The 12254-nt window shown below is 44.2% G+C and overlaps 1 protein-coding gene across 1 annotated transcript; it reads right to left on the bottom strand.

Moving 5' to 3' along the window:
- Positions 1-1579: 1579 nt before the first annotated feature.
- On the bottom strand, positions 1580-7765 carry T265_04617 (hypothetical protein; the record flags this gene model as incomplete). Its single annotated transcript, XM_009169399.1, has 5 exons — positions 1580-1735; positions 4436-4533; positions 4614-4715; positions 6702-6809; positions 7651-7765. The coding sequence occupies 5 exons, from the start codon at positions 7763-7765 to the stop codon at positions 1580-1582; spliced, it is 579 nt and encodes a 192-aa protein (XP_009167663.1).
- Between the last annotated feature and the right edge of the window lie 4489 nt (positions 7766-12254).

Here is a 12254-nt window from a genome sequence, read left to right as displayed (position 1 = left end):
AATTTCAGGTCAGTAGTTCACAGCCGGTGCGAGGCATATGATCAATGTAGAAACGAATGTCGTTCGTTAAGAATCAACTGACACTATTTTTGGGTCAAACTAGTCCCCTTCACGTGGGGTTCGATTATCGAATTGATCAGTAGAATTCAAAAAAGCTACCCTTTTCCGTGGAGGTGGTCTTTAAAAGCCGTGCTTTTGCAAGGTGAAGGTGAATCCAGCAATCCTTTCAGACTTATCCTACTAAACAAAAAATCATCAGCCGACACATTTAAGCAAACGAAATAGTGAGCAGATAATTTTTCACTGAGTCTGTTTACTGCACATATATGTTTACACGGCAGGAGCTATTCTATGAGTAATTTCTTTGCAAACGTGTCGTAAAAACGTAATAGATGGCTCTCTGAACCAAAAAAACAACCAATCAAGTAGGCTTGTTCCCGATATTGATCGCAATCTACAAAGCTTGCGATAATTACTATGGGTCTGATTTATAGCCTTTGAGGAGGCTATGGATACCGACATCCCTGTCCACAAGCTAAATAAGCTGACAAATTTGTGCGACGATATGTATGTGTTGCGTTTGAGTAATCATTACTCCTTGGTCACAGTACCTATGTGACTGTGGATGCTACTGGTGATGCATGCCAGTAGTATGTGGTTTTCTCGTAAATCCGTTTCGCGTCTCTTGAAAAGTGAGATTTATCACGGAATTTATGGAGTCGCGTTTGCTTGCATTTGAATAACAGTCAGTGAATATCCAGGAAAGTTCAAGAAGACGCGTTCAAGGAGATGATGGATATTCAGTTTCTTCAAACAAGATGCATATGAGAGTTTTGCTTCTCTGTCCAATAGTCTGTAACTATTCAATTGGTGTTTTCTAATAAACAACTTCGCAACAAAGGCCTTCTTTCTTTCAACAGTACTTGGCTGTTTGCGCTTTCTAAATCGCGGGGACAGAATTGATCCGAAGAGGCTGAAGTTTTAACCAGATTGTGAAACAGAACGTGATTGCACTGGTAGACAGTAGACAGTATTATAGAGCAAAAGAATGTGTTCCGCCTTACTGCGGTACTGAGACAACTTCCTTCTATAAACGGCATTTTAGTGGTGAACGAACCTATTGAAATTATCGTGCGTGCATGTCAAACTTGGATTGTGATGAATTCCCCATTTTCCTTTGTCCATCATCCTCATCGTCATCATCAAAGACAGAAACATCAGTGTTGGCACTGATGCTTCACTGCCATACAACCATAATGTCCGTCTATATATATGTATATATATATATATATATGCATAAGTACAATAAAAGCCCTAGAGCGAACAGAAGAGGAAAAGGGTGGGTGAGGAAGGGGATCTGGTGCTGGCCTATGTCAAGCATTCTGAGGTGCATGCGCNCAGACAATCTGGAAAGAAACTGACAGCACGAACGCCACTGACATCGATTAGCCGCCATTTCTTGCAACGTCTCCAGCCAAGCACAGACGGGATCACGGGGACCACATCCTGGAAGTCTCACAACACCAACAACACCCAAACTCTTCGTGATCTCTTTCACACCTTTCTGCCAAGTCATGTGCTACCCACCTCGCGGTTTGTACCATCCTGAAGGAGGCACGGAGAACAAAACTCGTCTCGGTAGGACGGTGTTTCGGCATGCGTAGCACATGACCGAGCATGGTATTCGATGATGCCCTTCCTTTGTCCAGGAACTTGAGGTGGTTTTTACATACGTCTGACGCAAAAATGGAACCTCGGAACTCACTCGTATTCTGTAAAACTAATGTGTCGAATGACGTGCGTCAAGGAACCGTGAGTATGCACGTTACGTGTATAATTCTTTGTACTACCAAGGACTCGCATTTAAGAATGTTCCAGGCGAGAGTTTTTATATGACCTGGGTCTCCAGTCACTAAGGCTGATAACAGGTCGTGGCTGTACACCGTTTTCAACTAGTGCTGTGACGGGAACTGATTGTTTTCCAGAAAAATGAATAGTATTCACTGAATTTCTTTTCGAGCAGCAAAAGTTATTGACTAAATAAGCGTCATACTTATCACTTTGTAGATGGACATAAAATCACAATGAGCGTTTTTCCGTGATGTTACGTCACAGGTTTAAACGGCGGTTATAAATCGATTGAACGATAGATAAGCTCTCGGGAGTCTACCTAATTTTTTGGGCCCGACCACTTTTCTTTGCTATTCCAAGTGTGTATTTTTACCGGGAAAAATACGGACTGGTAAGGTCTTGGAACGAGGATGCTCTTTTCAATACGCGTTTTCAATTTGTGTTTTTGGCTGGATAACATAGTCAGTTGAGATGAGGAGAAACAGACTTTTCAACTGCCTGCACCTACCATGATCAGGCCAGCACCCGACCCCTTTTACTAGAAAGTCTGTCAGGTTTTGTCCGCTTGCCTGCAAGCCCATAGTCAAGTCTGTCGCCTTCCGATACATAAGAACCTAAACCAAATTAGTTTGCAAGTGAGTGTATATTCGCTAATTTCGTGCAATTTGGTTTCAAGTAGAACATAAGGCTGACGGAAACCCGGGGACTGCGCCTACCTGATGAGCCCCAAGAAGGGCGAAACCGGTCGTGGGCTGTCGACGAATTCTCAGCAACCTTATGAGTAGTACATTACAAAGATATACATGTATCGCGATATTTCAAATTTCGTAGCGACTGAAACATTAGACGGCCTGGTGCAGCACATTCAGTTGCCTAGATACATCACAAACGAGTGATTCAGTTGGGTTTCAGATGAGTCTCTTCAAAAAAACCAAATTAGTTTGCCAATGAATGTATATTCGCTAATTTCGTGCAATTTGGTTTCAAGTAGAACATAAGGTTGACAGAAACCCGGGGACTGCGCCTACCTGATGATCCTCAAAAAGGGCGAAACCGGTCGTGGGTTGTCGACGGATTTTCAGCAACCCTATGAGTAGTACATTACAAGGATATACCTTCCCCTGTTTAGCCCCACGAAAATCAATAAAACAGACACAGTGGGTAGACAAATGCTCCCGTTTGCACACGAATTTAGTTTTGATAGGCGACACGACTAAAATCCAGCTGAAACTCCCGTTTATAATTGTCCGTTGAAAATTCTGTCGAAGTAGGCCATTATAAACGGAAGATTTAGCGTGTGCAAATGAAGGTAGACGTCGGAATATGGGTTGACGGAAACCAGAGGACTGCGCCCACCTGATGAGCCAGAATGGGGAGGGCGAAACCGGTATCGAATGGTCTTCGTGTCACGTTTAGAACGCGGCACGTTCGTCTAGTTCGAATGAAACCACCTACCTCTCTCTCATGAGGTGGACTGGACTTATTTTTTGCGAAATCACAATGAGAGCGATTGTGTTAACCCAAATTGAACAGAATGGGGTTGGAAATTGAAAGTAAAATGCGCAGACCAATAATAGACACCAAAAAGGGGCAATTCAGCGAGTTTCGGCTGTAATAAAAAGAAGATCTCTGTCGTTATCTTTGCATTTACCTAAACGTTAATCGATTGCCTAGGACGTACGATAATTTTCCCCCAGAACCAGAATATGCCCTGGAGGAATGACACAACGTCCAACCCACGTGGTGTTTTCTCATGCGAGAGACAAGCAACACGGATATTTTTGGCACCTGATTAATGTAAATTCAGTTGCTTGACAGAGTTTTTTACTTCAACTGTGGTGTAGGCTGTAAACAACATTGCAGAAGTGTGACGAAAGTCAGTAGAGTAACAACAGAATCGAGAAGTTCGGAAGAACGTGCCGGTATCACCAAATGATGGATCAGCAGTTTCACCGTTTTATGAGGGTGTCAGTTGTTTGGTAAATACGGTCCTGTCTGGTTTGGGATGACTCAAACGCACGGGGTTCTTAACTGAAGAAGTAGGAAGTCACAGCATTGACTACTCACCTCATAGACAATAACGTTCGCGTTGACACATGCTTGATTATCACCCACGCACTAGCCGTCAACGCTAAAAAAGGTTGTCGACAATGACGTGTGTGTGTATCTTATACGGAATATAATATTCAGCAGATTAATGGTGAAATCGCACTATTAACCGGAAGGCTGGGTCCCCGGTTATCGAGGAATAGATACGGGCAGAAGAGCATGAGTGGCGGAACGTAGACCACACTGCATCCTTTGAGCAGCAATTCAGCTGGCTCCAAGGCTTGGCTCGTCTATTCCAGTGACGAGACACTTCTGACAAGGGTATTACCAGATAGATCTGGATGGTACATTTTATATGTTGGATAAGCCAAACCTAATGATCAACATGGGTCTCACCAGTTGAACTACTTTTAGAGGAAATCAATTTGGTTTCCACGACAGATTCAACTGAATCACTCGTTTATGATATCCTAAAACTGAATGTGCTGCATACAAGCCGCCTCATTACATAAGGAAACTCGGGGACTGCGCCTACCTGATGAGTCCTTATGAGCTCCAAGAAGGGCGAAACCGGTCGTAGGCTGTCGAAGAGTTTCCAGCAAACTTGTGAATAGTTTCGTTTATGAAAATTTACTGCGATATCTCGGATATCGTGCCAACTGAATCATGAGGCGGCCTGTGTGCAGCACATCCAGGTGGAGGATATCATAAACGAGAGATTCCGTTGAGTCTCTCGTGAAGACCAAATTGATTCGCAACTGAGTGTATTTCTCCGTCCTGTCTAGTTTGGCGACTTGTTTCAGAGAGGAAAACGGCTGTTTTCAAGAATTAAAAGTGCCTGTGTAACGGAAGGCGATTCTGCGCCCAAAAAACCTATTCTCTCTAAAAGATGTTTTCGTTTTGGACGGCCAGACTGGAGTCGTTCTTCTCGCTGGGTTCCAACAACTCAGATCTTGGTGATATTACATACGCATACTATATTGCGTCGAATACCCCGGGAAATCGTCAGAAGAGTGCAAGTGAGATAGTAACTTACGACGTGAGTTTCTTTTCTGTTTTGTTACGACGGGCATGAGGAGAAAACGCTAAAGAGAACGTCCTGCTTTCGAGTGTTTTCAAGTTAGTAAAGCGTGAAAAGAAAGCAAAGCAAAAACAAGGTGCCTATATCTCGTTTAAGACCAATCGATTAAAAAAACTGTGACCGACAGTGATCCACCATTTTTGCTAACCTCACCAACGCTGGACAAGTGATAGCTAGTTAGTTTGAATATGAGGTGCCAGAAAGCTTACTGCCGGAATCGGTTGTGCGGCGTCACCTGCGGGGTTCCATCTAGGGAGGTGTAAAGATCCCGTACGCTCAATTTGGCATTCATTTCGTATAACCGGTTCTTGTACTGCCCTTTCATTAGAAACAATCAACAGTGGACAGCAAAGCCTTCTTTCATGGACGGTTGTATGTCACGAGCAGTACGTCGCCTTCAAACTTGCGAGATTTGTCTACTGCCTAATCGATTCTGACGGAGTACCAAGATCTCACATACGGATCACCTCATTGTGGACCACTTCCAGCCAACAGACGCCTGCTATGCTGCGAAGAAATCGGTGTTACAGAAGTTGGGGACCTTCGAATGGATCAGAGTGAGTAAGACCGTTCCCACAATTGTCTTGTAGACATCCACTGTGAGCACTAAAGCGATTAGAAGCGGGATATCCCTCAATCACCTGGTAGAAAAGCCTACTTATCCGGAGGGTTGAAGACTTTTAAAATCGGGGAAAATCATGGCTGAAGATTAGTGATGTGTACAAAGTTGCTCAAGAGGCATAAAGGCAGATGTATGATATTCTCGTGGATTTTACACGGTCCTTCGCAAATGAGAAAAATTGAATGTCTCAGCCATATTAAATTTACGCGAAATCATGTTCAGAAGCTGCATATCGGTCATGGTCCTTGCATTTTCTGGGTATGTAACAGTTTCAATCGCTCACCTCGCTTAGTTGTACTGGTATTTCGCAATAAATTTAATTGTCTTTGAGTGAGTTCAGAAACAATGGATTCTGTTAACACCAAATCAAAGGTTATTAGCTGAGACAAAAAGGGCTATTCCAGTGACAATTTGTGCACTCCTTGATAGTTAGTATTAGTTGTCTCTCCCACAAGCGAAACCGAAAGACCCTGTGTATTTGGCGTATTTGGTAAAACTTGGGTTCAAAGAGATAAGGTTGGCGGAAACTCTGGGACTGCGCCTACCCGATGAGCCCGAGTGAAACCGGTAGAGTGCTGTCGAAGAGGTTCCAGAAACCAACAATAAAAAGATGCATATTTCTTCCTTTTCAGATGCAAGCTACCTTAAGCGGCAATCAACAAGTGCACATTTCTGCTAGCTGGATAATGGTTTGTGATGAATACGTTAAATATGGAACATATATGTGCAGAAAGAACGTCCAATCTGTAACCGAAAACAGTTAGTTCTGCGCCCATTCAGTCGACAGCGTTCATTCGACTTTAATGTGAACATCTACACCTACTCGCTTGACAAAAGAATAGTTTATCTGCTAGACTGTTCGTGGCAAAGGAACACTAATCACAAGGTCACTATAAACTCTTGGACAGCTCACGACCACTTTCGCCCTCATTAGGTAGGCGTAGTGTTTGGGTTTTTCTCAAAGCACAGCGGTGTTTTGGTTTTGCTTCGTCACTCTTACCGGATAGTCACTAAACGTTTTTTCTAGCAGTCCTAATGTCGACGTGTTGGACTACGTGCCAAGTACTTTAGGGAAACCTAAGCACATGATCTGCTCACGTGGTTCTGAGTCATTTGATAAACAGTTGTAGATGGTTGTGGGATTGGTAGAATTCGAGTTCACATCACTCTCGTTTGAACAATCGTCCTCCTGTCCCGGTGCAATTACTGTGGTGAATCCGCATCAAAGCGGAGAAGAACTGCATTCGAGTTTTGCTCTTATTAGAGCTCAACAGCAGTGCATGTCCTTGACCGTATTGGGGTTCGAACTCTGGTCACGTGGTATGCGAAGAGAGCGTTTTACCACCAGTGCACGCTAGATTGCTTTATCCGACATCTCAAACTGTGACTCAGTAAATGTCCTGTAGGTCGACTGACTCTACGGACGCCTGCTAGACAGTTTTCGATTAATGCTGTTTGTAGTTGATTTTTTATTTAGTAATCACTCAGGAGTATAACCATTCTATACATAGACTATCTTACCACTGGGCTGTCTCGCTAATCACGCTCATGGATCTGACTCCATTAATCAATGGAGCGAGAAAATTAGCAGAGATGAAAGCATCTGTAAAGAAGGGATTAGAAGACTTTTTGTTGTAAAGAACCATAGCTCCATCCCAACTGCAAAGTAGCCTTGATTGGGGATCAAGAGGTTTGTGGCAAACTGCCAAGTCGCGTCAAACTGTTTAATTACCCGGGTGACTGTCTCGAACATCGTTGTCTCATCTGTGGTGAAACACGTGATTTCTCCCCACAAAACAGGAGCAGTCCCACTGCACTAAAGAATGTGACTTGGAGAAAATGACTGATACTCACTCAGTTGCAGAAAACACCAGCAATACTCGGAAAAACTTGATTGCTGTTCCCTCTAAATCATCTAATCCGGCTGGCGACTGGGACTTTCCAGGTATGTTTGGCTGTATACCAACCTGAGTGGTATACATCAGTCGATACTTGCAGCTAGAAGGGCATTTAAGAGAGCTTAGGTAGTTGGGGTAACCCGTCTTACGTTTTCCATCCTTCCCAGCTTCAAACCAGAATAAGCACAGCGACGGATCACAGACTGGATGTAGGGAACTGCGCACTGAAGGCAGTAGCTGATGTGCAGATCTGGACTGAAGCATGTTCCATGGGTCCAAAAGTCAGTGGGATAATCAAAACGTATGATACGACATCACAGTCGGACAAATTAGGCCTTGCCGGCCAACTCTCATAACCATCGACATGTTCTCTGTACAAACAACCACAAGCTGCTTGTGCAAGCAAGTTTACGAGTGACGGTATTCTTATCGTAGACTGACCTCCCCTCTAAACCGTTCTTGCCCTGACATGCAGTAGTCTGACATTCGAAACGCGTGCCCGAGTTAGTCCAAGCAAGCTGTAGTAACGGTATTTCCTCAGCTTNNNGGCCAACTCTCATAACCATCGACATGTTCTCTGTACAAACAACCACAAGCTGCTTGTGCAAGCAAGTTTACGAGTGACGGTATTCTTATCGTAGACTGACCTCCCCTCTAAACCGTTCTTGCCCTGACATGCAGTAGTCTGACATTCGAAACGCGTGCCCGAGTTAGTCCAAGCAAGCTGTAGTAACGGTATTTTCCTCAGCTTAGTTCTCCGTCAGAGCCCCCCAAGCTGGCGTTTACGTCAAAAACAACCACCAAAGGTGCACAAGGTCTATTAATGCCCAAAACGAAGTCAGGAACAGTTGTACAGCGCTTCGTATATATAGCGTAGGCAGTTACAACTTTCTGGAATTTCTGACGCATTCTGGATGCGCTATTGGCAACCGGCATTTGGCCAATACTGGGTCATGATTGGCTGTTGGGTCCAGTTTCTCGACCAATCAGACCTCGTCTTGATGCCGGACCGGTAAGCGTCCCGAATTCTTGGCCACTCTCGTGCGGACTAGGCTTATCGGCCGTAGTAGCGCTTGAAGACGTTCAGTATAGCGGGATCCGTGTGGACTCCTGCCTAACACAAGCTATGAAGAGATATCGGCTCGTCTATCGCACGTCAATCCGTTTCGCAAAACACCTAAGCATTACTAACCCAAAGTTGTACGCACCATCGGGTTCTTTCTTTTATCATAGGTTCCGATTGGTAGATTATTGGCTTTTATTGGCATGCCTGCGCAACAAACAGGAGTGTGTTTTCCATGTTTAAAAGTTGCTCCGCAATCAGACACTGGTAACCAATCAAATCACTCAACTTTGTCTGTGAAAGTCGCAAAAATCCTCAAGGGCGCAGCCATTATGCCCATTACAACGGAAGCTGAAAGCCCTACCTTCTAGGGAACACTTAACACAGACCCGGTATTCCCAATTCGATACCTGTCTTCTGAGCGTAGTTACTGAATGCCTTGTCATGTGACTGGAATAAATGCTCCGGGTACTCACCAGGTTCGCAAATGCGCACCTAATTCACGTTGAAGAATCAACGAAACATGACAGTATAAAGAGCATCCACTCCACAAATGCTACATAACATAATCAAACACTTTTTATCGTAAAAAACAAAACGGTTGCTCATTGGAACTAGGTGTGTTTGTAAAGCTTTTTTCAATCCATCTGAGCATTGTAATTTCCAGGTGTTTCTGGTTGATGTAGTGAGTGGAGTTTAAAAAACCGATATCCGAAGGTGCTGAACCTACCTACGTACCCAGGCTATGGGCATTTGACATGGATGGTCATAACAGCTAAAACGCCTGACGACAAACATATCACCTCGCTAAAGAACTAATTAAATTGGACACGCTTTCTGGTAATGGCTGTTTTTGATAGAATGTCAGACCTAACATTGTGTGAAACACTGTGCCCGGCAACACATCCCATCATTTCTTCTTACCGGTCTGTGTTGCACGGATTGCGGCCCATTGATGCGTTTTATTGGGACGCTGGTCCGAGGAAATTAGCTCAACGAATCTGTTTCGGTTTAAAAACTAGGCGACAGTCCTCCTGCTTGAGTAGACTTTCCTAGATGCCTTTCAAGAGAGTGTACCCCCAAAAACAGAGCAAAGGGGTCTGATTTCCCTTCACTGAATGGGATAGACGTCCTCCCAAGCGAGGGGCTTCAGATAAGACAGCAATATGGTTACTGAAAAGTTCATTTTGAGCGCATGTCATCCTAAACATTGAAACGTAGCCTCGGCCGCACGGCCATCTATTTAGTAACCGCTCACAGTCGAACTAATGCGCGAATTCACACTGTAGTATGACATCGCACGCTCAAAAGTGCATGAAAGAAACAGCATTATGGGCTGTCCCAAGAAAGAGAGGGCGCTTTGAGAAGTTTGACCTTATTGACCTTCATGGGGCACAAAAATACCCAAGGTACTGATGGGAAGCATTTCAGAATCCTTGCAGGTTTTATGTAGGTCTGCTTCGGATGAGCTGCTGCGCCCGACTTCGGGACGATTGAAGGGAAATTGACCGCGGAAAAATGTGCGACAAAGACGCTGTGTTTTCTCTTTTCCTTTGTTCTCCGAATGTTTTGTCTCACACGCAAGTGTCGTCGGATTCACTCAAGACATGAACTGATGATAATGAGGTTAGATTGTTATTCTGTCAGGATACAGCTTTATTTACAGAAGAATGGCAGAACCACCAATTGTCGTGTCTTGGTTTGCATCACTTGATGCCTAATTCAGCTCCCAAGAGAGAAGATGACTTTAGCCGTATCCAAAGTTGGGCATCGTCCACCGGTCGCACTCTTGGTAGCCACCACCACGGAAAAACGTGGTGTATTTGACCAAAGATAACCATTCACATGACAACAGAATTTTGTAACCAAGCCAGGGGTTCTCAAGGTGAGTTGGGTGCACTTTAATAGTCCCCTCTTGGTGCCACGGTTAGACTGGACAACCATGAGAATGTTATCTCAATTCTTCCGCCGGGCACGGTTTGAATCTCTTCCTACCTACTCTTCTAAGAGGCAGTAGTTGTTAAGGGAACCATTAGTTGAGCACGGAATATTTCCGCACGTCAACCCCTTCCATCGGATCTAAAAAAACAGACACTATGGTTCCAAAAGTGGCTGGTTAATAGCCAAGAGGAGAACACCAAAAACAAAACTGCCCGAATCTGAAACCAAGATTTATCAGTTTACTTTACGCCTGGCCACCTGATCAGTGGGGGGAAACGGTTATCGAGAGGAAATTTTTTAAGTCATCTGTTCCAGAGGGGGCAATGACTTTTGGATCGAATGTTGCATTTAGGACTTTCTGACATCTCGCTTAAGTTAAACTAGACGTTAAGAACAACAAGGTTCATTTCGCCCCACTCCGTTTCGCCTGAAAATTTGTAGAACAGTGATAGATACCTAATACACTGCAGCTTACAAGCCTTCTGTAATTGGGCGCGTCTCAGAGTGATCCTCCAATACTTCTGAGCACAGTAGACAGGTTTGAAACGATAAATCGCTGTGTCCTCAGTTGATTTCGGTCTCTGTGGCCGTCCCCCTTGCGTCAGGATGGGGAACCATGCGTCTTGTGTTGACTAAACGCCTGACAACTGGTGATTTGAGCTTGGATCCGAACGGCAATGAGTTGCGACGATTAGCTGATGTGGCATCCTCCTTAGTCCCCGTTTGAAACTTCTTTCAGTCCGATCGATATATATATATACATAATCATAAACGGAATAGGCCATATACAACGCAGGCGGAGATATTTTGATGGCTGCAGTGGCGTGGACCATGCATACGATGTCTAGAATCCGTTCATATCGATACTGTAAGTATCGCGTTCGGTTCAGGAGTGCTTTCAAATGACGGGGTCAGAGTAGCTATTCGGCCGCAGTACATCTGTGAGCAGTTCCAATTCCTCTACGAGTAATTCAGAGGTGCAGCTCTTTGAACTGACGTATGTGTTTAACCTGAAAAATATTGTCAAGCTGACGTAGGCTTCCGATATACAGAGCGGGACGGTCGGAAGTTTTACCCATGAGAAAGTCTGAAATGGAACGTTCGATTGTCTCACTCAGATTCAGAGTTTGACTAAAGTGTCCTAATGGACCATATTAAAAGAAGCAAGCAGGTGTTCCGTCTGACTTCCGCCTTTCGCGAGGAGTAAAATATCATCTGGGCGAAGAAAATGAACCCTTTACGAATAGGGATGGAAAATTCGACAAAATGTGGTTGAGACCCCAGATAATCACTCAAAAGTCTCCAGGTTTCATCCGGGAAGCGTTATTAAACTGCGGCTGTAATTTAGGTGAAGATATGAGATTCCAAGACACATCAGTTTGTTCATGTGGACTTTTCAAATGGTGTTTTGCGAGAGTTGTTCTGGAGGGTCTAAAGGCATCTACCGGCCAGTAATCTCATTTATGAACCATTCAAAACTACAAATCGATAACAAGTATATCGATATTTGGAACTCCGCAGCTGTGATTTATGAAAGCACAGTAAACTCTTAAAGGAAACTACTCACAAGGTAGCTGAAATATCTTCGACAGCCCACGACCGATTTCACCCTCTTTGGGGCTCATCAGGTAGGCACAGTCCCCGAGTTTCCGTCAATATCATGTTCTACCTGAACCCAGATTGGACTGTTATCGAGAAATACACTCATTTGCAAATCAATTTGGTTTTCACGAGAGACTCAACTGAATC

Source organism: Opisthorchis viverrini, assembly GCF_000715545.1.
Source record: "Opisthorchis viverrini unplaced genomic scaffold opera_v5_78, whole genome shotgun sequence".
Taxonomy (NCBI): Eukaryota; Metazoa; Platyhelminthes; class Trematoda; order Opisthorchiida; family Opisthorchiidae; genus Opisthorchis; species Opisthorchis viverrini.
This window is presented reverse-complemented; position numbering and strand designations above follow the sequence as displayed.